This window comes from Laetiporus sulphureus (assembly GCF_001632365.1).
Source record: "Laetiporus sulphureus 93-53 unplaced genomic scaffold LAESUscaffold_4, whole genome shotgun sequence".
Classification (NCBI taxonomy): Eukaryota; Fungi; Basidiomycota; class Agaricomycetes; order Polyporales; family Laetiporaceae; genus Laetiporus; species Laetiporus sulphureus.
The window spans coordinates 688,000-710,234 of record NW_024468513.1 but is presented as its reverse complement, the minus strand read 5'-3'; the positions used below and the strand labels follow the sequence as shown (position 1 = coordinate 710,234).

At 54.6% G+C, this 22,235-nt stretch overlaps 11 protein-coding genes across 11 annotated transcripts; 7 read left to right on the top strand and 4 right to left on the bottom strand.

Annotated features, from left to right (window-relative positions):
- Window positions 1-1,243: 1,243 nt before the first annotated feature.
- LAESUDRAFT_721239 (uncharacterized protein) lies at window positions 1,244-1,523 on the bottom strand. The gene has a single exon (XM_040907978.1). The coding sequence runs from the start codon at window positions 1,462-1,464 to the stop codon at window positions 1,261-1,263; it is 204 nt and encodes a 67-aa protein (XP_040768588.1). The 5' UTR covers window positions 1,465-1,523; the 3' UTR covers window positions 1,244-1,260.
- Window positions 1,524-1,772: 249 nt separating this feature from the next.
- On the top strand, window positions 1,773-4,314 carry LAESUDRAFT_672397 (PLP-dependent transferase). Its single transcript, XM_040905492.1, has 11 exons — window positions 1,773-2,015; window positions 2,068-2,311; window positions 2,363-2,615; window positions 2,680-2,805; window positions 2,859-2,877; window positions 2,932-3,144; window positions 3,204-3,331; window positions 3,387-3,440; window positions 3,510-3,744; window positions 3,864-3,969; window positions 4,032-4,314. Exons 1-11 carry the CDS (start codon window positions 1,821-1,823, stop codon window positions 4,112-4,114), a joined length of 1,656 nt encoding a protein of 551 aa, XP_040768587.1. The 5' UTR covers window positions 1,773-1,820; the 3' UTR covers window positions 4,115-4,314.
- A 1,938-nt stretch (window positions 4,315-6,252) lies between these two features.
- LAESUDRAFT_352570 (uncharacterized protein) lies at window positions 6,253-7,304 on the bottom strand. Its single transcript, XM_040902131.1, has one exon. The coding sequence runs from the start codon at window positions 7,101-7,103 to the stop codon at window positions 6,558-6,560; it is 546 nt and encodes a 181-aa protein (XP_040768586.1). The 5' UTR covers window positions 7,104-7,304; the 3' UTR covers window positions 6,253-6,557.
- On the top strand, window positions 6,979-7,468 carry LAESUDRAFT_747463 (uncharacterized protein; the record flags this gene model as incomplete). Its single annotated transcript, XM_040911471.1, has 1 exon — window positions 6,979-7,468. The coding sequence occupies exon 1, from the start codon at window positions 7,097-7,099 to the stop codon at window positions 7,466-7,468; it is 372 nt and encodes a 123-aa protein (XP_040768585.1). The 5' UTR covers window positions 6,979-7,096.
- A 1,660-nt stretch (window positions 7,469-9,128) lies between these two features.
- Window positions 9,129-10,144, top strand: LAESUDRAFT_352422 (uncharacterized protein). Its single transcript, XM_040902130.1, has one exon. It carries the CDS (start codon window positions 9,375-9,377, stop codon window positions 10,086-10,088), a length of 714 nt encoding a protein of 237 aa, XP_040768584.1. The 5' UTR covers window positions 9,129-9,374; the 3' UTR covers window positions 10,089-10,144.
- On the top strand, window positions 10,003-13,656 carry LAESUDRAFT_693249 (uncharacterized protein). The gene is made up of 3 exons (XM_040906155.1): window positions 10,003-10,593; window positions 10,655-11,726; window positions 11,783-13,656. Exons 1-3 carry the CDS (start codon window positions 10,235-10,237, stop codon window positions 13,232-13,234), a joined length of 2,883 nt encoding a protein of 960 aa, XP_040768583.1. The 5' UTR covers window positions 10,003-10,234; the 3' UTR covers window positions 13,235-13,656.
- A 115-nt stretch (window positions 13,657-13,771) lies between these two features.
- On the top strand, window positions 13,772-14,308 carry LAESUDRAFT_721232 (uncharacterized protein). Its single transcript, XM_040907977.1, has 3 exons — window positions 13,772-13,831; window positions 13,886-13,967; window positions 14,025-14,308. Exons 2-3 carry the CDS (start codon window positions 13,962-13,964, stop codon window positions 14,208-14,210), a joined length of 192 nt encoding a protein of 63 aa, XP_040768582.1. The 5' UTR covers window positions 13,772-13,831; window positions 13,886-13,961; the 3' UTR covers window positions 14,211-14,308.
- Window positions 14,309-15,152: 844 nt separating this feature from the next.
- LAESUDRAFT_809729 (uncharacterized protein) lies at window positions 15,153-16,070 on the bottom strand (the record flags this gene model as incomplete). Its single annotated transcript, XM_040914162.1, has 3 exons — window positions 15,153-15,482; window positions 15,547-15,791; window positions 15,848-16,070. 3 exons carry the CDS (start codon window positions 16,068-16,070, stop codon window positions 15,153-15,155), a joined length of 798 nt encoding a protein of 265 aa, XP_040768581.1.
- Window positions 16,071-18,214: 2,144 nt separating this feature from the next.
- Window positions 18,215-19,832, top strand: LAESUDRAFT_755497 (uncharacterized protein; the record flags this gene model as incomplete). The annotated part of the gene is made up of 2 exons (XM_040912030.1): window positions 18,215-19,753; window positions 19,812-19,832. 2 exons carry the CDS (start codon window positions 18,215-18,217, stop codon window positions 19,830-19,832), a joined length of 1,560 nt encoding a protein of 519 aa, XP_040768580.1.
- Window positions 19,823-20,592, bottom strand: LAESUDRAFT_352306 (uncharacterized protein). Its single transcript, XM_040902129.1, has 4 exons — window positions 20,540-20,592; window positions 20,377-20,483; window positions 20,116-20,236; window positions 19,823-20,037 (listed from the first exon to the last, which is right to left on the bottom strand). Exons 2-4 carry the CDS (start codon window positions 20,425-20,427, stop codon window positions 19,916-19,918), a joined length of 294 nt encoding a protein of 97 aa, XP_040768579.1. The 5' UTR covers window positions 20,428-20,483; window positions 20,540-20,592; the 3' UTR covers window positions 19,823-19,915.
- On the top strand, window positions 20,489-22,140 carry LAESUDRAFT_788844 (uncharacterized protein; the record flags this gene model as incomplete). The annotated part of the gene is made up of 3 exons (XM_040913910.1): window positions 20,489-20,492; window positions 20,943-21,441; window positions 21,499-22,140. 3 exons carry the CDS (start codon window positions 20,489-20,491, stop codon window positions 21,644-21,646), a joined length of 651 nt encoding a protein of 216 aa, XP_040768578.1. The 3' UTR covers window positions 21,647-22,140.
- Between the last annotated feature and the right edge of the window lie 95 nt (window positions 22,141-22,235).

Genomic DNA, 22,235 nt, shown 5'->3' with positions numbered 1-22,235 from the left:
CTCGCTATTTGACTCACCCTCACAGGAAAACAAACGACGTCCGTTACCGGACAGGTGAGCTTTCTGTCCATTCAAGTTCACTCATCTATTCTATTTTCCTCGGTAGTTACCGACAACTGACGCAATGGCTTTGAGATACTAATTCCCGAGCTGGCTCGCTGAAAACACTTGTGCTTGCTGGAAGTGACTAACGAAATCGAATCGAGCTGGGTGTTCTCTCAAATCAGTCTTATCCATTTCTCCGGCTGGGGCAGCTGGACCTGCACTCCGAAAATCTCACAGTGTTGCGACTTTATCCCGAACTCCTCCTTCGCCTTCATCGTCTGCACGTTTGTGGTGTCTGTGCCTCATGGGCTTCCGTATTCTCCTATGCATCCCTGCCAGGGGGATGCAGATGAGGGAAAACACTTGGCTGCTCTGATTGGGCTATGCCCATGCTTGGAGTCAATAAGTCTGGACTTAAGCATGTGTAATGTGGTTCTCAAGGGGAATGTCCGGTCTGTCATGGCGGATAGCAAATTGGACAGCCTGTATCTGGGGATGAGTCCGAAGTTTGCCACTGCCCTGCTCGAGTGGTCCTTTCTTCCTGCGCTCACCACCTTTCGATTGTACAAATGAAAGCATCGAGCGTTCACTCAGTGAGGACTTTGTCAAACGTTTCTCGCCTGTGATATGCCATGCCCGGTCGTGCATCCCTCATATTCACAAGTGGACGCTGCGCCATACTAACAATTCGTTGAACCTCATTGGAAGTGCGGATTTGGAGGCCACAGTACTCGACTCCCGCGTGCTTGATATTGGCGTTCACTTCATAATACGGGAAACTGGAAACTCTCTGACGCGTTACGAAATTGCTTCGATGCCATCTAAGGGAGCCAAGTCCTTCAGCTCGACGTGCATTTCGAGGAATCCACATCTAGCGATGACGATGACAGTTCTCTTTATCGTGAAGATTGGATCAGTGCGGTCGAGTTGCTGCCAGAATTGGGCATGAACTGCCTCTGGCGATGCAGGGAATGTCCTTTTTCACAAACCCCACCGGGCATCCATCGCAGGTCGGGGAGACACGCGGTTCGAAGAGCTCTCGGTCAAATTGGTCCTCAACAGTGCAACTTTAGCGTCCAACCTCAGTCGTCTCCTCCACATGACTGAGATTTGCCACGACCATCGCCGTCACCCAGTGGTCGTGATGCCGTCACAATTCGTGATGCCGCTTTCGGAGGGAGAAATGAAGGCGTTGAGGAAGTGGGATGTGAAACTTCACAGCTCTGTAAAGCGCACGCTTCTCGAGGAAGACAATTCGGATATAGGCGAGGCGACGCAAACGAGGAAGAGGTTCAATTGTAAAATAACGATGGCGAGGAAGATTTGGTCGCACACGACATATGGCCATGGTTTACTTGTATGTCGGATGGATTTCTGTTCTGACAGATATAGCGGTCCGCCTGATAATTTCACCTTCATACCGCGCTTATGCGTCTGTTATCTTTTTTCGGAGGCAGTGCACTCATTATCGATTTTTGTTTGCCATTGCGAGTCCTGCCAGCAGCGCGTAAGAAATGAAGTCTAATTCTAAAACACTTGCTGAGGATTTGCGAAGATTATGTCGAGTTTGATAAAGTCCTTCTTACCATCGAGTGAGATGAGTTTTGTTGTCCATCGTGGACTGGCTTTGGTTCCGCGAACATTTCAATGAACCACTGCGGCATCGTCAGCGCAAGCGCCCGCCGAGATAGCGATCCTCGCAGTGGCGTGACCCGACGTTGGTCGACAGTCGCTCCAGGGCGCAGCTGCTGACCTTGTTCACCACCACCATTACCATGCTTCCCAGCCTTGTTTCTGCCAGGGCTCCTCATGCGTTCATTCTCCGAATTGGCAATGGTACCCTGCTCGACACGCTCAAGAACATCTTCATTGCTTATTTTCTCGTCAAGCGCACGCTCAAGATCTATCGCCACCTGTGCGCTCGCGGACTCTCACAGACACTTTATGATTTTTGGAGATGGGTTTCCCAGGTGCGTATTTGCTTAAGCAAAGCGTATACTTCCTGTCGATGCCGCCCAATAGGAAACACTGTTGCTCGCGCTTCACCTCCCTGCGGCCCGGAAAAGGGTCAATGCGGAGCTAATGAAAGGTCGCCTTCAAATCGAGAAGGGCTTGATACCCGAGGGCCCTTCGGTACGTCGACACCTTACGCTTCCGGAGCACGGACAGATGCCGCAGTGGATCACCGAAGAAATGGACCGGATGGATAGTGAGGCAAATACCCAAGCAGATTGGCGAGAGGGCAAGGTGTCTGGCGCTGTATACCGTACGTTGCTGAAGGCCTTCGCGTTGCGGCTCACTGACGTACAGCTGTCAGACGGTGGTGATGACCTTACTCGCGTCATCCTCGCCGCCATTGCGCGATATGCGCTGTCCAACCCACTGCATCCAGACGTCTTTCCTGCGGTGCGCAAGATGGAGGCCGAGATTGTTTCCATGTGTTTGAATATGTACAACAACCCGAACGGTGCAGGAACGACGACAAGTGGAGGGACTGAGTCGATCATCATGGCCGTCAAGACGTATCGCGACTGGGCACGCGCAGTTAAAGGGGTCACAGAACCCGAGATGTACGCTGCATGTGCCTCCGCGATGCACTCGTGAAGATCACTAAATCGCGGATTGTGAATGCAGGATCGTGCCAGTGACGGCGCATGCGGCGTTCGACAAGGGCGCAGCGTACATGAATATCAAGGTACATACCATCCCTGTCGATCCTGGTACGCGCAAGGTCGACCTCAAACACGTTGCGCGAGCTATGTACGTTATACAAATTTCTTCCCGACGTGTCCTTGCTTATGACACTCTTGCAGCAATTCCAACACCATCATGGTGCGTTCCATTAACGAGTCCCCACGATATCCTTTCTGACTCAGGTTCTTGCAGCTCGTCGGTTCTGCGATCAATTTCCCTGATGGTAACATGGACGACATACCTGCACTCGGCGCTCTCGCCCAGCGGCACAAAATTGGACTGCACGTTGACTGTTGCCTGGGGAGCTTCATCATGCCCTTCCTCGAGGAGGCAAGCTTCGGACCCATACCGCTCTTTGACTTCCGGGTACCCGGCGTGACAAGCATCAGCTGCGACACTCATAAGGTGTGCGGTTGCCATCGCACGTTGTGCACGGCCAGGGTAGTCGCTGATATCAAGTCCAGTATGGATTTGCACCGAAGGGTAACTCGGTGATCATGTACCGCGATGCAGAGTTGAGGCGTTATCAGTACTATGTCAACCCGGACTGGGTAGGTGGCGTATATGCTAGTCCGAGCATTGCAGGCTCCCGGTACGCTACTTGTCGAACAGAACTAGGCAAATGATTTAATGATCCTCATTCCTAGACCAGGAGCACTTATAGCAGGAACATGGGCAGCAATGAACTACATGGGGCGCGAGTATGTATCTTAAGTCCTTGTTCATCTTCAGTGCCACTCATGCGCCCACTCCTTCCTTCACCCATACAGCGGATACCTGACATCGTGCAAGTCCATTGTCGGTGCCGCACGCACCATCGCGCACCGCATTCGCACCGAGATACCTGAGTTACGGGTGTTAGGCGACCCACCTGCATCCGTAGTGGCTTTTGCGTCTGCAGACGAGAAGGCTTTGAACGTGCACGAGGTCGGCGACAAGATGGCAAAGAAGGGTTGGCATTTGAATGCGCTGACTGGTCCGCCAGCGCTCCACATCGCGGTGACGGTGCGTCTCGCCTATGCTAACACACGGATGTCGCTTGTGGCTCATTAGCTCCTCTCACATCTCTTGCATAATGTTTTCGATGTTGGTCGTTTGGAACTTATCAATACGCGGTCGCACAGCGCTTGACTGTCCCGATTGTCGATCAGTTCATCGCGGACTTGAAGGATGCCGTTCGGGACGCGAAGCTCGAACCATCTGGAAAGGGGACGATGGTCGTGCTTTACGGTACGCGCAGCGTCTCGTCTCGTACGTTGCACGTTGATAACGCTCAATCTGTTGATCCGCAGGTCTCGGAACGTCGAGCCCGGTGGGCCCGACGATGGTCGGGCATCTCGCAACGGCGTTCTTGGATACGCTGTACAAGGCATAGTTTCCGAGGTGCCGCCGGTCGTATCTCACCATCCAAACTTCGCTTCGCTGCTGCCATATGGAGGCGTGCAATCATGTACCGGCCTAGACTATCGTTATTGTACATCCCATTATCGATGACCTGGGCTACTCTGGAGCATTGGGATGGACTGTTCATGGGCATGCTATGCCATGTCAGCGTTTGATGAGAATCAGTTTGGCTTGGTCAGTGCAGTGTTCGAAAGATGCTGCCGTACAAGAAAAATCTACCACCCCGTCGATAAGGGTGGTATGCGTGATACGGGGCAACATGTGTGCTGCTTCAATCGCTCGAGAGCCTGCGCTGATCTAGGACAGTATGCTTGACTGCTAATTTCCATACGAGGCGGTGGATAGAATGCCATGGAACACACATATCATGTAGAAAGATTAGGGAGTGAAGTCGTCCGACGAAGCTACGCAATAGTCAGCGCAACGGAGCATACATAAACGGAATGAGTCGATCTGCGCTCTGCGTAAATATAGGACGCGTCTTGCGTAAAGACACACGGTAAAAGTTGATCTAGAAATCCCCGGAGTAGTAATCTGCGGATAAAAATACGCTACCGCACGGTACCCGGCCACACGTATCGCTGCGAGATATCGCGCCTGTTACGAAGCGTCTTGGTTCCTGAATACCGTCCCCTATTTCAGACACACGATTGCGACGCTATGGGATGATCAACGGAGCGAGGTCTGAGGTCTGATTCGCAGGATGAAGTCTGTTAGTCAGTTCCTGTGTAAAAATATCACGCCGCCTTGGCAGAGTCCCATCGGTTAGAGAGTGCACAGGATAACGGCTAGGAATCCTTACTCGGCATCGTACCAACCCTCTTGACCCGTCCGACAAGTGTCTGTGGCCGGTCGGCGTACGTAGATTATTCCTTACTCGGCATCCTAACCTTCTCAGCCTGCCAAATACGTGCCAGTGGCCGGTCGGCATGCGTGGATTATGGAGCGTGTCTCCGGGTCCGAGGAATCATCGATATCGCCCGGCAGGAGGTTGATAACACGTTGAGGGCGCGGCGCACTTTGTTGCGCGCCATATGCACAGACGTGTCCCCTGGCTTCGCACACGCGGAGATCGCGACACGCAGCAGAGATAGGCGGGCCTGGACGACGTACGATGGGCTGTGGGCATTTGTGTCCGAGTCTACGGAGAGCTGGCCCCTAGGCTATTTCGAGCGGGAGCATTAATCCGTGCCCGCCAGAAGTCCCCTGGAATGCAAGAAGGTGCACAGTATCAGCGACAAGCGAGCGGCAGATATTGCATGTCAGCATGGAGGACCTTAACGACGCACACCACCGTTGCACTGCACCGTTATCTAGACTCGCTACTGCAAAATGGTTCAACATACCGCATGGGCGCTTTCCGCTGCATCTGCCAGGTTGTCGAATATCTCCGGTCGTTGCAGCAGAGCGCGAAAAGCATCCGATCAATCCTAAGAAGATCAGAGACGGAGATGCCTGCCTTCGTCACAGCCTTGCTCTAATCCCTGATCATCACGGAGCGGCATGCCGCTGCCTCGCACAATGCAATGTTCGCGGCCGTCGAACCAGGTGAGTTCGAACCTCATCACGGCCATCTCGTATGCCGGAACCTTCCACTTTTCCATCTTGATCGCATCCAAGTGGACCATCACACGTGGGTCACCGCACAAAGGCAGTATTGGGAAGCTACGCGTAGACCCGCATAGAAATGTGGTCAGCTACATCGAGCATAATTTGCAATCGCAGATATGGGACGTCCAGAATCAATCGCTCAAAGTGGCCCGAACGGTAAGACATATGAGGTCATCTTCATCAACGTCGTGATGCAGCCTGCCCATAAGCAGCCCGCTAGCTCGATAGCCTAACCACGTTGCTTCAAGCCAGACCAGCCTGAGAAGCAGCGCCCAAGGTACGCCCTTATCGTGCGGCAGCCATCACGCACACCGCTCGCGCGGACGTTGTCCGGCGGTGATGGGACACCCGCATGTGCAGCAGAAATCTTTTGGGGTTCCCTGTCCTAGGTTATCATGCACCGAGCCGTTCGCAGCGGAAAAACGTCCGTTTTACCGTTATGGCACAACAGAATCCGGTCGGTGCGAAAATAATATCGCGCACGCATCATGCAAGGCAGGATATACACGCAGTCAACGTCAACCCAAGCCAAGCACACAATGCGCAGTGAGAGACGCACTTCATTATCGATCGGATAAACAGCGCGAACATGCGTTGAGAGAAAAAAGAGACTTTAGGTGAGATGACCGTGCGAGTCCGGTGTGCGGGATTCCCTGGCAAGGTATGACGTCCGGCCGCCGGCAGGATGCAAGAGCCCTTCCTCGAGTCGCCAAGGCAATCGTTAGTGCAAAGTGTCTCACCGCTGAACATACGCACGCCCGACCAGTATACGTACGTACGTACGAACGTGCTGCGCCGCGTTCTCAGGGGAGCCTGTCATAAATGATGCTGGGATGCCGCATATGCACCTTGATAGTGGCCTTCCCATGGAAAAGCGCCAGCACACGATGGCAGAGATGAATATGTTCGTGACGCCCAAAGTGCAGCCGAAAAAATCCTTCATGGCTGTGCGTGTCGACAGGAAAGGGGTACCGTAGACGGCGGCTACGCACAGGTAGACAGCGATAGCCATGCGTGTCGAGGCAAACCAGGAACAGAGTGAAGCCGGCCGCATGATGCCGCAGTCTCCTATTCGAGGAACATGGAGGCAGATTTGGTCTCTGCTGCGAAGCAGAAGAAGCGCACCGAAGCACACCCGCGTCATCGCAACTCCATATATGCACATACCGTACCCATGAGAACACTGCGAAGACGCGACAAAACGGGTAACTCGCCGACGCGAAACAGCCAGGGGTTCTCAGGTTGCAGGTGAACTGGAACAGCAGTTGACGTGCTAGTGGTGCCAGGTGCGAAGACGCCGTCTTCCACCACGAAGAGGAAGCCCACCGAATCGAGAGGCGACATGCCATATGTTGGCGTTGTCAATGCATCGAAGAGAGGGGCAACTGCAGCGTACATTCCTCATATGGCGCACCGACATAGCCCAGGGGTCACCGATCAACGATCAAGTTTACGCGAGCCAACGTCCGAGAATAACCCACCGCACGCAACGCAATACCGCCGCTCCGAGTCTGCACGCATGCGTCAACGTCCCCGACACAAACCGAGCGATCCAATGTCCATGAATAAACACGCACCTTCCACGCCGGCAACCTTGGCGCAGCCGTTTCTGCATAGCGCAAACTGCGGTGGACGCAACCCGCACCCACCCTCACGCCCTGAAGCCTTAAGACGTAATGCCAAACCGACTCTCCCGCCAAACGTGCCCGCATAACCTCCATATCGAACATCGAGAAAAAAAGGCCTGGCAATGCCCGCCGATGCAGTGCGGGAGAAGCACGACGCCGCTAACCTTCACATTTCAATTCGCATCGAGCAGGCTCAGCTGACGTCGCACATGTCCCATCGAAAAGCGCTCTGTTCCCCATGGCGGGTCAGACATGCACAAATCGACCGTCAGGAGGGTCATCCCTGCAAATTTATCATACATAGAAACGTATCCAAGACGTTCCGTTCCATTCATCGAAACATCCTGATCAACACCGAGTTCTTCAACGCACCCAACGTTCCACCCCAGAAGCACACCCTCCTCGCCGCCCATGTAGTCGTACCCTCACCCCTCGCCCTCCGTCTCCACCTCCTCGCACGCCCACATCACATTCTTGAGCCCAGGAATAACCCACCGCCGAACAGGGCATCGCGAGCGCCCACAAAATGAACCGCCCGCTTCTCGCACCCAATAACATTGTCCAGCCCACCTCTTCGCGCCTTCTTCGAACGCTCCATCTGACGTGATCTGCGCTCCAGTTCCCAGGTCGGTCGTCTCCATGAGCGTTCGAAGCATGTCTGCAGGCCGCGGCGCTAGCCGTACAATGAGCTGATTCTCGAGAAGACGCGTGAGCTTCGCCATTCAGCGTGAAGAGACGAACGAGCACGGCGAGTGACAGTAGCAGTGATAGTCCTGACCATTAGAGATAGAAGACACTGCGCAGGGCGAGAACACACGCGACGTCGTCGTCGTCGTCTTCGGAGATTGAGCTTATGAAACCCTATGACGCACACGGTCGCACGAAACGTGCCGTTAAGCTCGCCGACGCGCATACAGCCGCCCGCCAGAAGGCGCAGAGAAGCAGGAGAGACCGCGCGGCTGCAGCCTGGTGGCGTGTGGCTTCGCGGGTGTGAAAGGGAGGGAACGCGAGCGCTGGAACGTTCGATTCCGCGGGGCTGGCGAGCGGGTGCTGTGGACAGGTTCAGAGTGGCATGACTGGCAAAAATAGACCAGGATGGGGTGGTGTCGTGAAACCATAACGTCCTAGAGCCAGAACGTAGAGCCAGATTTTAGTTCTCAATGGAGAAGCGTATGGATGAAGCGTATGCTGCGCTTATTGTGTATGTGGCGTGTTGACAATGCAGAGAACTATGTAGGGCGCGTCAGAGTTTCGGAAATACAAGCATCCAGCCATCCCGGTATGTGGGCCGCAAAATAAGCCGTCCACCATACGTTGCCGCACTACGTAGCCAAGATCCAAGGACGCGAGACATGGGATAGCACAGGTCGCCCAATTTGATACATAGTCCAGCGGACGGCAGAGAACACGACGCGCCACGTCGCCGTTCCAGGGATATCGATGAGCTTCGGGACCTATACTTGCGCCTGGGAAGTGGGAATTGAATGCAAATTACAGGCATTGTGAGGACTGTATGCGGATTGCAGGTATCAAGCTACTTGGGGCCTAGAAGCAGTTGTCTTCATGGCAGAGTTCGGGGGTGGTCATTGCAGAGGAGTTCCCGAAATGCAGACGCAGCGGTTAGTGCCGCCCTATTATGCACACAGAGAGAGGGGGATTCCTGAGATAGTCGTACGCAGCGCATTGTTCCCGCCGTCCAGACCAGGTCCACGCGGGCGCGCACGCAAAGTTGACCCACACTATTCAGCGGGCGAACGAATGTGCCGAGGAGGCCCCGAGGGCTGCAAGTGTCATTCGCCGCTGCGAGGCGCGATGGGAACGCAGGGGACGCGATAGGCAGTGGAGGCAACGGGGGCGATATGAGGGGCTGCGCTTGGAAGGCAGCGTGGAAGGGCGAGTAAAGGTAATGGGCCCGGGGCCGGAGTTTTGCAGATACGGCCTGCGGCGGACGGAGAAGCGAAGCGAAGGCGAAGACGAAGAAGAAGACCTGATATGGAGTGGGTAGCGGTTGTGGGCTTCGTGGCGCAGCGTCAGGTTCTGGACGGGCGGTCTCGAGGCGACCGCGTATTTGTGACAATCGGAACGAACGAGACGTGGTGGTGGTCACCGCCGGGCCGCTGTACGCAGAACGTGACGCGAGCGGGACCGAGGGAGCTCACCGGAAATGAAACGCGTTCGAGAATCGAGTCGATAGCTGCATCGGAACATGAAAGTGACGTCGGTGGCAAAGCTTGTAGCTCGTGCGGGAGGTCAGACGACCGTCTTGCTGCTGGCCAGCTCGCTCTGCAGGGAGAGCACGGAGTCGGATGCGTTGAGGTCGCCGCAAAGGATCGGTGCGGAACGCCTCGGCAGTGGGCGGCAACGCCGGCGGCACGTGGGGACGAGGGCATCGCCGCCGGAATAGGCAGGAGGAGAAGATCCCGCTCCGAGGGTCGCCCCTCTTCCGCACGGATTCCGGCCCCGCCGACTCAGTCTGCTCCTGCAAAAAGAAAATCAAAATGGCGGCTTTCTTCCGGCTCATTCATTGTCCCCGTTCGACGCCGGTGTTATTTCTCTCTCCAGTCTGCTCCGTCTCTGCTGCAGTTTATCTCTCTCTCCGCGCGTGTACAACCTGCTCCTCCTCAAGCACCGCTCCTGCAGCAACCCTACTGCCTGCATCCGTTCTCCTTCCCCCAATCTCGCAGAAGCAATCAGCGCGTGTGGTGATCGCTCCCCCGTCTCTTCTGCCATCCTCTCCACCGCCGCTTCCCCTTCCCTGCTTCCACCCCTGCCTCGCCTTCTCTCAATCATACTCTCTCAATCGGACTGAACACAATCTCTAACCGAATCTACACCCAGATTCGTCCCCCGTCATGTCCTTCATCCTTACCAGGCCCCCGTCCCCGCCCGCGGACGTGCACCACCACTCTGACGAGGACCCCCTCGTCGCCGCTCTCAACAACGCATTCCAGTCCTTTACCGGCGGTGCATCCTCCAACCAACACTCCCGCGACGCGCAGCACGACGCAGACATGCACCGCGATAAAATCGCCCCGTCCCTCGACATCGTCGTCAACTCCGACACCCTCGTCCTCCGCGGCACTGGCGTTGACGTCGACCCCGCTCTGCTCTCTGGCAATGTTGTCCTCAACCTCACAGAGCCCACCTCCTTAAAAGAGATTGTCCTTCAATTCAGGGGCAAGGCCCGCCTCCCCGTCTCTGCCTCCGAGCCGTAAGTGCCTTCGTTCGCATCGCGTCCCCTCCGCATGCTGACTCTCCCTCCTCCCTCGCAGCCTCTCCCTCAGCTCCTCGCAGCTCACCTACCTCGTCTGCAACCATGAATGGTCTTTCCTCGAGGGCAACCGCTCACACTCGCACACCCTCAAGGCAGGCCGCCACCTCTTCCCCTTCCAGCTCCAAATCGGAGGCTCCCTCCCCTCCTCCATCTCCACCGCCGCCCTCGGTGGTGCCTCCGTCCAGTACAAACTCCGCGCGACAGCCGTGCGCCCTGGCTTCGGCCTCACGCACCGCGACCTCGCCGCTAACCTCCCGATCAACATCCTCCGCGGTTTCGGCGGCGAGGCGCTCGAGTACCAGCAGACGCTCGAGATCGAGAACACTTGGCCCGAGAAGCTCATGTACAGCATCATGCTCCCGCACAAGGCCTGGGCTGCTGGCGAGCGCGTCATCGCCGTCGTCAAGTTTTCGCCGCTCGTCAAGGGCGCGCGTGTCCTCAACGTCACCACCACCATCAACGAGACCGTCAAGCTCTACGCCCGCCAGGGTACCCAGGAGAGCACGCGCGTGATTAGCAGCACGCGTCACGATATCGTTGATGGCCAGGCGGTGTGCGTGGACGAGCAGCACCACCGGTACCACATACCGCTCTTCCATCACAGCTCGCACTCGCAAACGACGCGTCCGGGCTCGCTTGGGCAGTCTACACCCGCGAGCCCAGATACAGGCGCGAGCCACGCACATCACAGCCACACTGCGAGCGGCACGCATACTCCTGCAGGGAATTACTTCCCACCACCCCCGCCTACGACATCGCACCCGCCGTCGCCTCTTCACCATACATCCGAACTCACGCCGCTAATGACCACTACGACGAATTCATCTCAGTCATCTGGTGTCGGTTCGGGCCTGTCCCGCCCCATTTCTGCGCATGGCGCGGCGACACCGCTGACGGCCCTGTCACCGTCGAGCGCGAGCGACGAGAGCCTCCCTTCTGCTCCGTGTGCGATTTCGCCGCTGCCTGTCATGGACCCGTCAGAGATGGAGCTAATCGAGCCTGCCGTCGACGTCGTGTCCACGCTCAGCATCGCCGTTCCCCTGCACGCGACACCGAGCCATTCACTAGAGGTGTGTTCCTATTATAATTACTTGGAGCTTATTGCTGATCGTTTCATTCATTACAGCCAATCCAAGTTTCGCACCGCATACGCTGGTCAATCATGATCGGAAACCGCGACGGGCACACATCGGAACTGCGCTGCTCACTCCCGCTGCACATCCTCGATCACAAACTATACGACGAGGCGCGCGCCGCGACGCTGCACACGCGGCGGATCCTGCTCGGGCCACAGGACATCGAGGGCGGGCAGGCGGTCGGCACGCACGGCGAGGACCCAGAAGAGGACAACGACCTCCCGAGCTACCCCGCACACGTGCGCGACCGCGTCGCGAACGCATACATCTCCGACGCGGCGGCGTTGCGCGTCGTGAATCCCTGGGTGATGCAGGGCGTGAGCCCCACGCTGCCGCCGCCCGTGAGCGAGGGCTCCTCGGGCCTGCAGAGCCCCGCGGCGTTCGAGACGTGGCAGGTGAACGGCGCGAACGCGCATGCGGCGGGCCAGGGGAGGCATCATCTCCCGCAGGAGCCCGCGCCGGGCGCGACGGCGCCGCTTGAGTGGGTGAACACGGAGCTCCTGCTGAGTCTGAGCGGGGAGGCGCCGGAGGCGCCTGTGCACCCGCCTCCGCCGCGCGTGACGCCGCCGAATCGCACCCCGCCTGAGAGCTCGCCGCGTGCGAGCAGGCATGGGTCGCGGTACCCCAGCCGCGCGAATAGCCGGGCTGCGAGCCCGGAGAGGGGGCCGGTGGTGCTGAGCGCGGGCGGGGGCGTGCATGGTCCGCATGGGCATGGGGAGACGTACGTGCACAGTCATAGTACGGCGAGCCGGAACATGCATTCGCTTTTCAATATTGCGATGAAGCCGTTTACGAGCTTGGGGAGCACGTTCTCGCTTGGGTCGAGGAGTCCGAGTCATACGAACCTGGCGCACGGGAACGGGAACGGGACCGGGCATGGGCATGGGCATGGGCATTCGCATTCGCACTCGCATTCGGCGCAACATGGTGTAGTGCAGAGCGTGCCGCAGTCGCATGGGAGCTCGACCGCGCCGTCCGCGAGCGCGTCCTCGGTCAACCTCGCGAGCCTCGCGCACTCTCACTCTCACCCCCACCCACACCCCCACCCCCACCCACACGCGCACCCGCAGACGATGACGAGCCCGGAGCAGCTGCACTACGCGTTCACGGAGGTGCCGGACTACGACATGGCGAGCCGGGGGTTCCTTGGCGGGGGGATCACGCCGCTGTCGAGCTTGCGCGGGCTGCCGAGCTATGAGGAGGCGCGGGCGGAGCGCGAGGTGGGGGGTGTGGAGAGGAGTTTTAGTGATGCGAATTTGGTGGGGTGGTTTGCGGCGGGGCAGAGGGGGCAGCTGGTGCAGGGGCAGGCGCAGGTGTCGAGGACGGTGGCAAGTACACCGCCGACGGAGGCGGTGTCGGTGGCGGCGGCGGCGGCGGCTTCGCAGATGAGGTCGACGGTGTCGAGATCGAGTTTGGCGTTCACGACGGCGAATGGGTCATAGCCTGGCTATTTTCTTTCTGTGCTTCTACATTTTTCTGGTCTCGTGGTTCGGCGCATCTACGGTCTTCTATTCTGCTCTTTCTTTCCTTTTGTAACGCTCTCCTCGCACACGCATCCCAGCTCTTCTCTCTCGCATGGCAAACACACGAGCATATTATACATCCCCACATCCGTGTTGAATGAGTGTATTAATGTACAACAGAACTTACGACTACATAGACTAGACGACGACGATGCGACGACGATGACGACGAATACTCTGTATGATACGACTTGGCGGATGGACTTCCTCTGATAGTGGTTTGGTTTATGAATAGGTGTCCTTTCTCGAGTTGTATTGGGATTTAGCTTGTTTTCGTGTAGTGTCTGCAACAATAGATTGGATATGAACGGTGAATTCGAATGAATTTTGGTGGAGCGCGCGTGTTCAACTTGGTGTGATCAGAGTTCAAGCACGAGATGGACACGAGGGATGCACAGATGCATGGGAAGGAGTGCACTTATATAGGTAAGAGTCTCCGCTTCTTGACAGCGGTGACCTCGCTGCACTGATCTTCATCTCGTACCCTCACCACTGCACTGATCTGACACCCTTGAAGTAAACACTGTCCTTTGAATCAGACTTATCTCACTGCTGATGAACATGTCTTAGACACTGTCGACCTCATATATCAGTGGCAATCACAATCCGGCAAGTATCTAACACAACTCCAAACCAAGATACTGTCATGGCGGTATGTTCACATTTTTCAGCTTGCTCTGCTTTGCTGCTGACCCATCTCCGAGTCCAGAGACACAGTGATGCACAGGAGAAATTGATCACACAGATTCTGATTGCCATCTTTATATGTACCATCATATGTATCATTGCCATTACAGCCCACACTGTCCTTCTGTGGCAAGATTTGAACCATCAGTTACATCTTTTAAACCCAGAGAAATTTCCACTTCTTCCCTGGTACAAATTGATTTTTTGATGTAGTTGTATGAATGTACATTTCTTATACATTGTGGTCAAGTTCCTTCATGAGCTAGTAGCACATCAAAGAATGTCTATTTGGACAGCTCTTATCGTCACTGACTGAGTTGCCAAAAGAGAGCACAACACCGTCCTTCACGTTGATGTTGACGTCGCCATCTGCACGGACCGCGACTTTGATGCCGAGCGTACTGATGAACGTATATGTGAGTGATGTCATTGTTTCTGTCAGTGTACAAATCCTTAATGACTGATGAAGGAGCTGGCTGGAGCAGTATTGTGGACCGCGGTTGAAGTCCTTGATGAGCGCTGCGCCACCTTGTATGGGTCAGTAGGGTCACCGAGGAGGCTGAAGAGTGAGTACTGAGGCTCTGTGCGGTGAAACAAATGTGGGAGCACTAGAAACCTTAATGATGAATGAATTTGGGCGGAGAGGTTTGACTTGGTGCCAAACATGCGAGGGTGTTCGAGTAGAAATGATAATCGTTCCCCCCATCCCGTTGCTCTTGCATTGGGCGCCTACCTGTGATCACGACCACGTGATCGCGCCACCGACGCGTTCGAGCTCTAATCGAAGGAATGGGCTTGCAAATGTTGTTATCTTCTCTCAAGCACGGCTGGTCGGCTCCAGTTCACCGATAGTAAGAGCGCGAAGGCGTCATAGCGCGAGGGAAGGCGCAACATACAGAAGACAGGATATTAATGGACACGCGCGACGCGACGATATAACTTTGTTGCAAACTGTCACCACGCCATCTTACATGCGCGATTGCATGATACCTGCTTATACATTCAAAATGATAGCATACAGTGTAAAATATCATACTGACCATCTGCTCATCGATATGCTTTCAGAAATTTCGTGATTTTGCTGTCCGTGCGCATCTGCGATTCATTTTGCCAGCAACTTCGCCTTGTTTCCTCTCTTGTTACAATCGCCTTACTGATAGCTGATCGTGACCGACGAGGAATCTGTCGACACCGAGGTCAAGACCTCGCCATTCTGCTCGATATTGATGAGCGTCGCGGTCGATGGGCCAACGGTTTCTCCATCGTAGGTCGCTTCTGCATTGGTAAACGTAACGGTGCCGAAGTCAGCAAAGGCGACGAGTGAACCATCCTCCTCATAGTCCTCGACGATCCATTCCGCATTTTCCTCGCACAGGGCATACGAAGAGCTCAGGTCCTGGGTCACTGTCTGTCCCGTCGACGGGTTCTCGATGTACGCAGTCCCCGATGTCGTGCTGCTCGCCGTCACAGTAAGCTGGACCTGATCTCCGGCACTGAAACTGATGCCGGAGAAGTCGTAGGAGACATCAGGATATCACTCATACCAGGCTTTTGGAAGTATCGTCAGAATAACGCAACGCTTTAGGACGAACCGTGGCTTGCGTACCGCTATACGAGACATCGCCGTACTCGTCGACCGTAAAGTCGACACCGGTCTGCAGGATGGCGTTCTCGCAAGTGTAGCCATCGATTCCGACCCAAGCAGCTGCAGATATGTGTCGCCCGAACTGCCACTGGGTGCACTGGGAGTGGGGACCGCAAACATGCCGGTCACGGCTGTGAATGATCCCTGTGCCGAACCGCAGATGAGTCCTCTGCTCAAACAAATATGTCGAGCATTCTAACGTGCCTCAGATTCAGCGTAAGCTGCTCCAGCCCAGTTCGTATCGTACTGCCCATTGGCGACGTCGCTGGTTATCGACTGGTCGATGATTTTAAAAGGCTGCGAACGGTGAGAGCCCGCGGCGCGGTGGGCAACGCGTTCTGCCAGCCTGGTGCCTCTAGGCCCCTTGATTCTGCGGACCACTCGATACTTGCTGATAGCGCCCTGTAAAGCATGCAGTCGCATTCGTTGTTCCGGGATCAGGGAAATTCTACATTCATATGGATGGCTTGGACAGAAAAGTTCTGCTGCGACTCGATATGATGAACGACGTGCCTAAATTATTCGGGGGTCGTCAACGTTGCCTTCAGAAAAGCACAGTAACTTCATCATGCCTGTCATCGACCGACGCATATTTCTGGATGGGAAGACTTTCCACGAACCCCTGAGGCTGCATTGAGTCGATGGCATTCTCCAGGTTATCCTATTTGCGCCCGCCGAGTACCAGAGGTAGCGTTTCCGGTTCTGCGTCTCGCACTGCATGCAGATTGATATGGCTTACGGAAGGAGTGTCGACTTCAATGGCATTTCAAGCTCACTATAGACCTCGACACAGGACAGTGGTTCGCTTGGCTGTGCAAGAATCTTGAAGCAGACCAAATACAGGCAGTCCGACTTCAGGTACAGACTCTATAGGCCAGCACGGCGGCAAAAGCGTACTTCCAATCATAGTGGTCCGGCTCGTTCTTCCCGAAACCTTTCCACAAGTCTCCGTATGCGACTTTTCAGTAGACGCTCCGGTCCTGTACTGACGATCGGGAAAAGACATGCAGGATAGTCCTCGTAGCCCAATTATCACCGCGCGTCAGCAGGTTCGTCCTAATCGTGTACTGTTGGTGAAGACATAGCTAGCAAGCGCGTTTGACATCGCTGTCAAGCCGAGCAATGAGCTATCGCAACCGAGGTTCGGGCTGTGGATGCAGGTCACGCTTGACCTGAAGTAGGAGGAGAGGAGTCGAAAAAGGCCTTGCCAAGTTCGCCGACAAGATAAAATGTGGTTGTTGATGGGAATTAGAGTCGTTTGAGGAACATGGCTGTGACAGAAGCCTCCGCGGTGAGGATGAGGGCATGTAGCCGTCTGGTCGGCACGATGGGCTCGAATGAATTTTCTTCAGTGATCATTGGCACCGACAGAGTCAAGCTTAAGTCGAGTGTAGTCAGAGTGGGGAAGATTGTTATCACGGAGGCGACATCAGATACCAGAAATATTTCAATCATAGTTGCGTGACGCCAGAGGTTACGAGGATTTGCAGGAGTTGGTCTGAGTACGGTGTCGCCTAAACTGCCCACTGCGCGAGATGCGATGGACCGTATGCTATGACAGAAAGATGACATGCAAACGATACGCTAGTGAACACGTTTCGAGCTGAGGAAGCGGGAGGAGGAATTGGATAATCCAAAGATAATGTCCATGAACACTCGCTGAAATTCCCAAGAATCAAGCATTTGATAAGACGCATCTCTGGTTGCACAATATTCTTGACGATTGAACTACGCGGAGCGTGCCCGGGAGATAGATGTCAAGAAATGCGTCATTCGACTGCCGCAAAAATGCAGAGATATGTTCAACACTGGGAGGCCACACTCTATGGTTTTGGTGCTAGCCCACAGCTCCAACATCGCGAGCGTGGTCTGTGCCAGCATGCAACACGTGTGAGCTATAGACAAAGGCGCGAGTGTAGCCCACCTTCTGAATTTTTTTTTGGTGAGAAAGTTGTCAACGGAACAACGCGACTAGACTAGGTAGCACATAGCAAATGTACCTAAAAGTTGATGGTGTTTTGAGCCAAAGAAGATGGAGGAGAGCGCACGCAGTGAACGTGCAGGTATACTCGGATTTGCGAGGTAGCCTGCAGCAAACCCTGATACGTGTTCCACAGGGTCATCCATAACCGCAAAGAAGTCGGCTAGAGTATTTGAGCAGCATCCGATGGCGATGGCGGAAGAACACAAGGAGAGAATGCGTGACACCCAGTGGCTAAGGCGCTAAGCGCTTGCTTAACGATCAAGTTGATCATGAATTTGGTATCTGTTGGTTGGTTGATTCGACTTTGGCCCTGCTTCCAGCGTTCATGCAGCGTACGGCGTAGACCATCTCAACTGCAGGTTCACGTGCCATCGATCATTAATAAAGATAGCTGAGGGCCGCCTCTCAGCACCACTTGTACTACTTTCCCCTCCACGTCACGCCCATCTTGCTCAACCATCAGTATTGCACTCGTTGAGTCCCTCGGAGGGCGCGCTACATCCCCAATCAGCAAACCCTATGGTGAGCACCGTATGCGCGCCACATTGACTCGCCACATATATGTCACTTGCAGTATCGCGAGATGAAGAAATCTCAGCCTTCGAAAGTCACGGAGCTGAGACGGTCGAGACGCTTGATGAAGAAGTTAGAGCGTTCGCTTCAAGCATCCAAGGATGCTGTATCTAGTCTCCCGCGGGCAGACGAGACAATTCCTTCAACCTGCACGGGCTCCGGATATCCTCGTCTGATAGCTGTATCCATCCGCCACATCCCTGCCGACGTCCTGCGACTCGTGTTCTCCGAATACCTGGACATTCCCGATAATGCTCACAGGTTACATCGAGCAACAGTTCTTACCATGGTGTGTCACACTTGGCGAGCTATTGCGCTAGATAGCGCGGAGCTCTGGACCGAAATAAAGCTCTCACTCGACCATTCTCTACCACCACTCTCGACCATATCAGCAGCCCTTTCTCTATCACGTCAACGGCCTATTGACGTCTATTTGCGGGTGGATAGACATCTGGAAGAGTCTGATCATGCGTATTGGCGTAGAGCCATTGAATTGGTGTGGGAGCACCAAGAGCGGTGGAGCTCTTTCGATCTCGACTACCTGTACGATCCCTACATGCCGGCTTCCAGCATGGATCTCAAATTACAGGGGACTCTGCCTTACCTACGCTTTATCAAGTGCAAATTACAAACTTATCTCAATGACAGAGGGTACTATCAGATTTCCATCAGCGTTCACAATTTCGTGGCACCAAGAATATGCAACTTGTCCCTTGGACGCTTGGTTAATGGGGTGTTTAAGTTCACGCCGACGAGTTTAAGCCATTCATTCCTTTCACTCGAATCCCTCCTTCTCGACTCCCGATTAGTACACTTTCGAAGGGAGAGCCGCGTCGAGATATTGAGAGCGCTGGCGTGCCTGCCCAAGCTGAAAGTTCTCCAGATCATTGGCAACGGTTGGGAAGGCTCTCTCACGACACCCAGCCCCCCGATTTGTTTGTCGTCCCTCAGGGAGCTCACCATCACGTCGTGCGGGGATTCGGCGATCGCCGAATGGCTGGCTATATTTCGGGCTCCAACTTTGACGACTATTGTCTTACCTGTTTGCGAGATGAAGATGCGGGGCTTTGACACATTCAAACAGCGGTTTCCGTCATTGCACAGGATGCATTTTGGCGTACGCTATCCAATGGGTTCACTTACTCCCTATGCCAAATTCTCAAGATACGTATCAGTTATAGAGCTCAAAACCTCTGTCAGCGAGTATTGGAGCTTCCGGTGTTTGATGCAAAATTTGGAGCAGAATGGCACCCATCTTTTTCCTTTGTTACATCGACTGGAGATCCACTTTTCGCGCCGCCTGGAAGAAAAATCCATCGACAGGTACTTGATAGAGGCTCTTCGCAACCTCGTCAAGACACGTTCGTGGAAGAGAGCTTCTAGCAGAAATAACGACCTCGATACAACTGGTGCCACGCTCCGGGAGGTGCATATACGGACCTCTGGGAATATGACACCATCGCTGAGAAAATGGTTCGAGGAGTACTTGGTATGCTTTACCTGCTCGTCAACGACACTGCAAGATTTGCAAGAAGAGACAGTGAGACTGGTGCGCATGCTATCGAATAGCGTCAAGATGTGTACGTACTGATGCTTTCGTGACGCAGGTGAATGGTGAGGAGGAATGATGCGGGACGGAGAAAACTCGATTACATGAGAATGGTGGTACAGGCAGCGGCAGTTCATCTATATAGTGATGAACCACTAAGCCTCATGGCTCGAGCAGGTCTGGTGAGCATAGGGGGCCTCGCACACGTTCAAGTTGTCCTGTGTCTATTAAACGTCTCTTTCTGTCAAGCCTGCCAGGCTGGCTACGCGGCTCGGCCTGGTGGGCTAAATTATGGGGATCAGTCGTGTGTTACAGCAGTATCAGATAGAGTTGATATATCTGTTTGAGCGCGGAAAGCCCACCTCGGCGTGAAAGGAATTCATCGACTAGAATCCTTCCATTTCGAAGCATGTCGGTCAGTTCGGAGGTTTGTCTGTTGAAAATCTTTTTCCGGTGGACAGGATGAGGATGGTCGATCATGCGCTGCAGAGCAAGTACCGTTACTATCTACGCAGGGAAGCCATTGAGAATCTTTGCGATATTTTGATTCAACTGCTGAATGTTATCATTTCGCGAGTCTATAAAGGCACCGTGGAGCCAATCAACAGTGCGGAAAGGCATACCTGTCTTTCTTCAGGCTTCCTCTCAAAATGAGGCATTCGTAGCAAAGGCATGAATTTATAACTCAGCTATGACACCTTTCCTGCAACAAGAAACGTTCATTTGCTTGCTGTGATGGGCAGGTGAACATTATGTATAAATGCCAATAAATCGGACGTGACTCACTTCTTCAGGTCCATTGGCTCTGAATATAATGTTTCGAACCGAGTGCGCAGGTCAGAGGTGACGATAAGTTGTTGTTGGCAACCCGTTGCCGGTAAATGTTGGCCGTGGGAGAAAGGTCGAATGGGCCGAATGCTTTCGCCACAGTGAGGACATTTTCCGCTGTTAGCCTAGGAACTGTTCAGCGGTAGTCCGACGAGTGCAAGAGGAGAAAACGGTCCCGAAGAGGGGGGTCGGGCCTGTGGCCGCCACTGAGCAGCCACAGATCTCGATCAAGTTTATCTCGCGCCACCGTGCCACCGGCGTCCTCGGAAGTCAGCACAGACTGGCACCGCTCGTCCCCGCTGAGTGTTGAACAGATCAGTTTGTTTCTTGCGTCCTTTTGCATGTGCATAAGTGATGGAAGAAACGAGCTCAAACTTCTCGACTTTCAGAGATTGCCTCGTGAGTCGTGTGATTGCGCAGCCAGGTGTCCTCGACTCTCCTTCTGACAACCCCGACTCGCTCGACGATTTCACCTCCTACCTGGCCACCGAAACCTGGCCCGGTCTGCCTGTGTCTCTCCGCTCCGCATCTTACGAGTCTCGCTCAGATCTCCCTGACGTCGACACTCTGCCGCTGGAGAGCATACCCTTGTCATTCTTCGATACCCTAGTCTCCTGCGGTATCACAGAAGATGCCGACGCTGCCATGTCTCTACTGCGGAAGGTGCTGCTGGAGTACGTGGCCGAGACGTGTGCGCCACCGCCTGTGTGGTCCAAGACACGCACGTCGGAATGCCAGATCTGCGAGCGCGAGGTGCCGTTGACCTACCACCATCTCATACCGCGCCAAGTCCACGCGAAAGCACTTAAGAAACAGTGGCATCGGGAGGCGATGTTGGACTCCGTGGCTTGGCTTTGTAGGTAGGATCACGCGCATTCGGAGCATGGGTCTTAGCTGAATGTGCTATGATGGTGCAGGCCGTGCCATTCTACTGTACATCATGTCGCATCCAACGAAGATCTGGCCAAGAAATACTACACCGTCGACTTGCTGCTGGAGAGGAAAGACATCCAGAAATGGAGAAAGTATATATCAAAGCAACGATGGGCGGTTAAGCGAGGTTGACTCTCAGCTAGCCGGTGCTCTCCTCTGTATCGTGGCCACCGGAATGTCTCTCCCCGGACTGGTAGTGGACGTTTGCTGATACCGAGGCCTGCCTATTGTCATGATCATATTGCATATATCATGCAGCCCGACTACCATCCGATGCGCTCTCAAGCTCGAGCTACAATGGAATCTCCTGAGCCGATCACTGAGCGGAATGGAATATCATTCCAATTGTGTTGCAACACCTGCCAGTCAAGAATTACCAACAGTCCGCCAATCCCAGGCGACGGAATGATTGGACGAATGACAGGTCAGAATGATCTCTTTCTATATTCGGCCAGATCTCCACGCGAGATCGACGCGTCCACCGCAAGGCTTGCGCGTGCCACCGCCATTGCATCGCTGTAATTGTTGCCCTCGCTTCCCTTCATTAGCGATGTCATAAATTTTATTGTGCACAGACCATCTCGTATCGCTTGACTTACGTGCAGAATGAAAGCAGGCTGCCAGACGGGCTGAACACCGACCCTTCTCCCGCACAAATCGCCGTAACTAACGCAACCACCTTGTGTCCCGCAACGTGCTATGGTAATCCTGAGTCCATTCT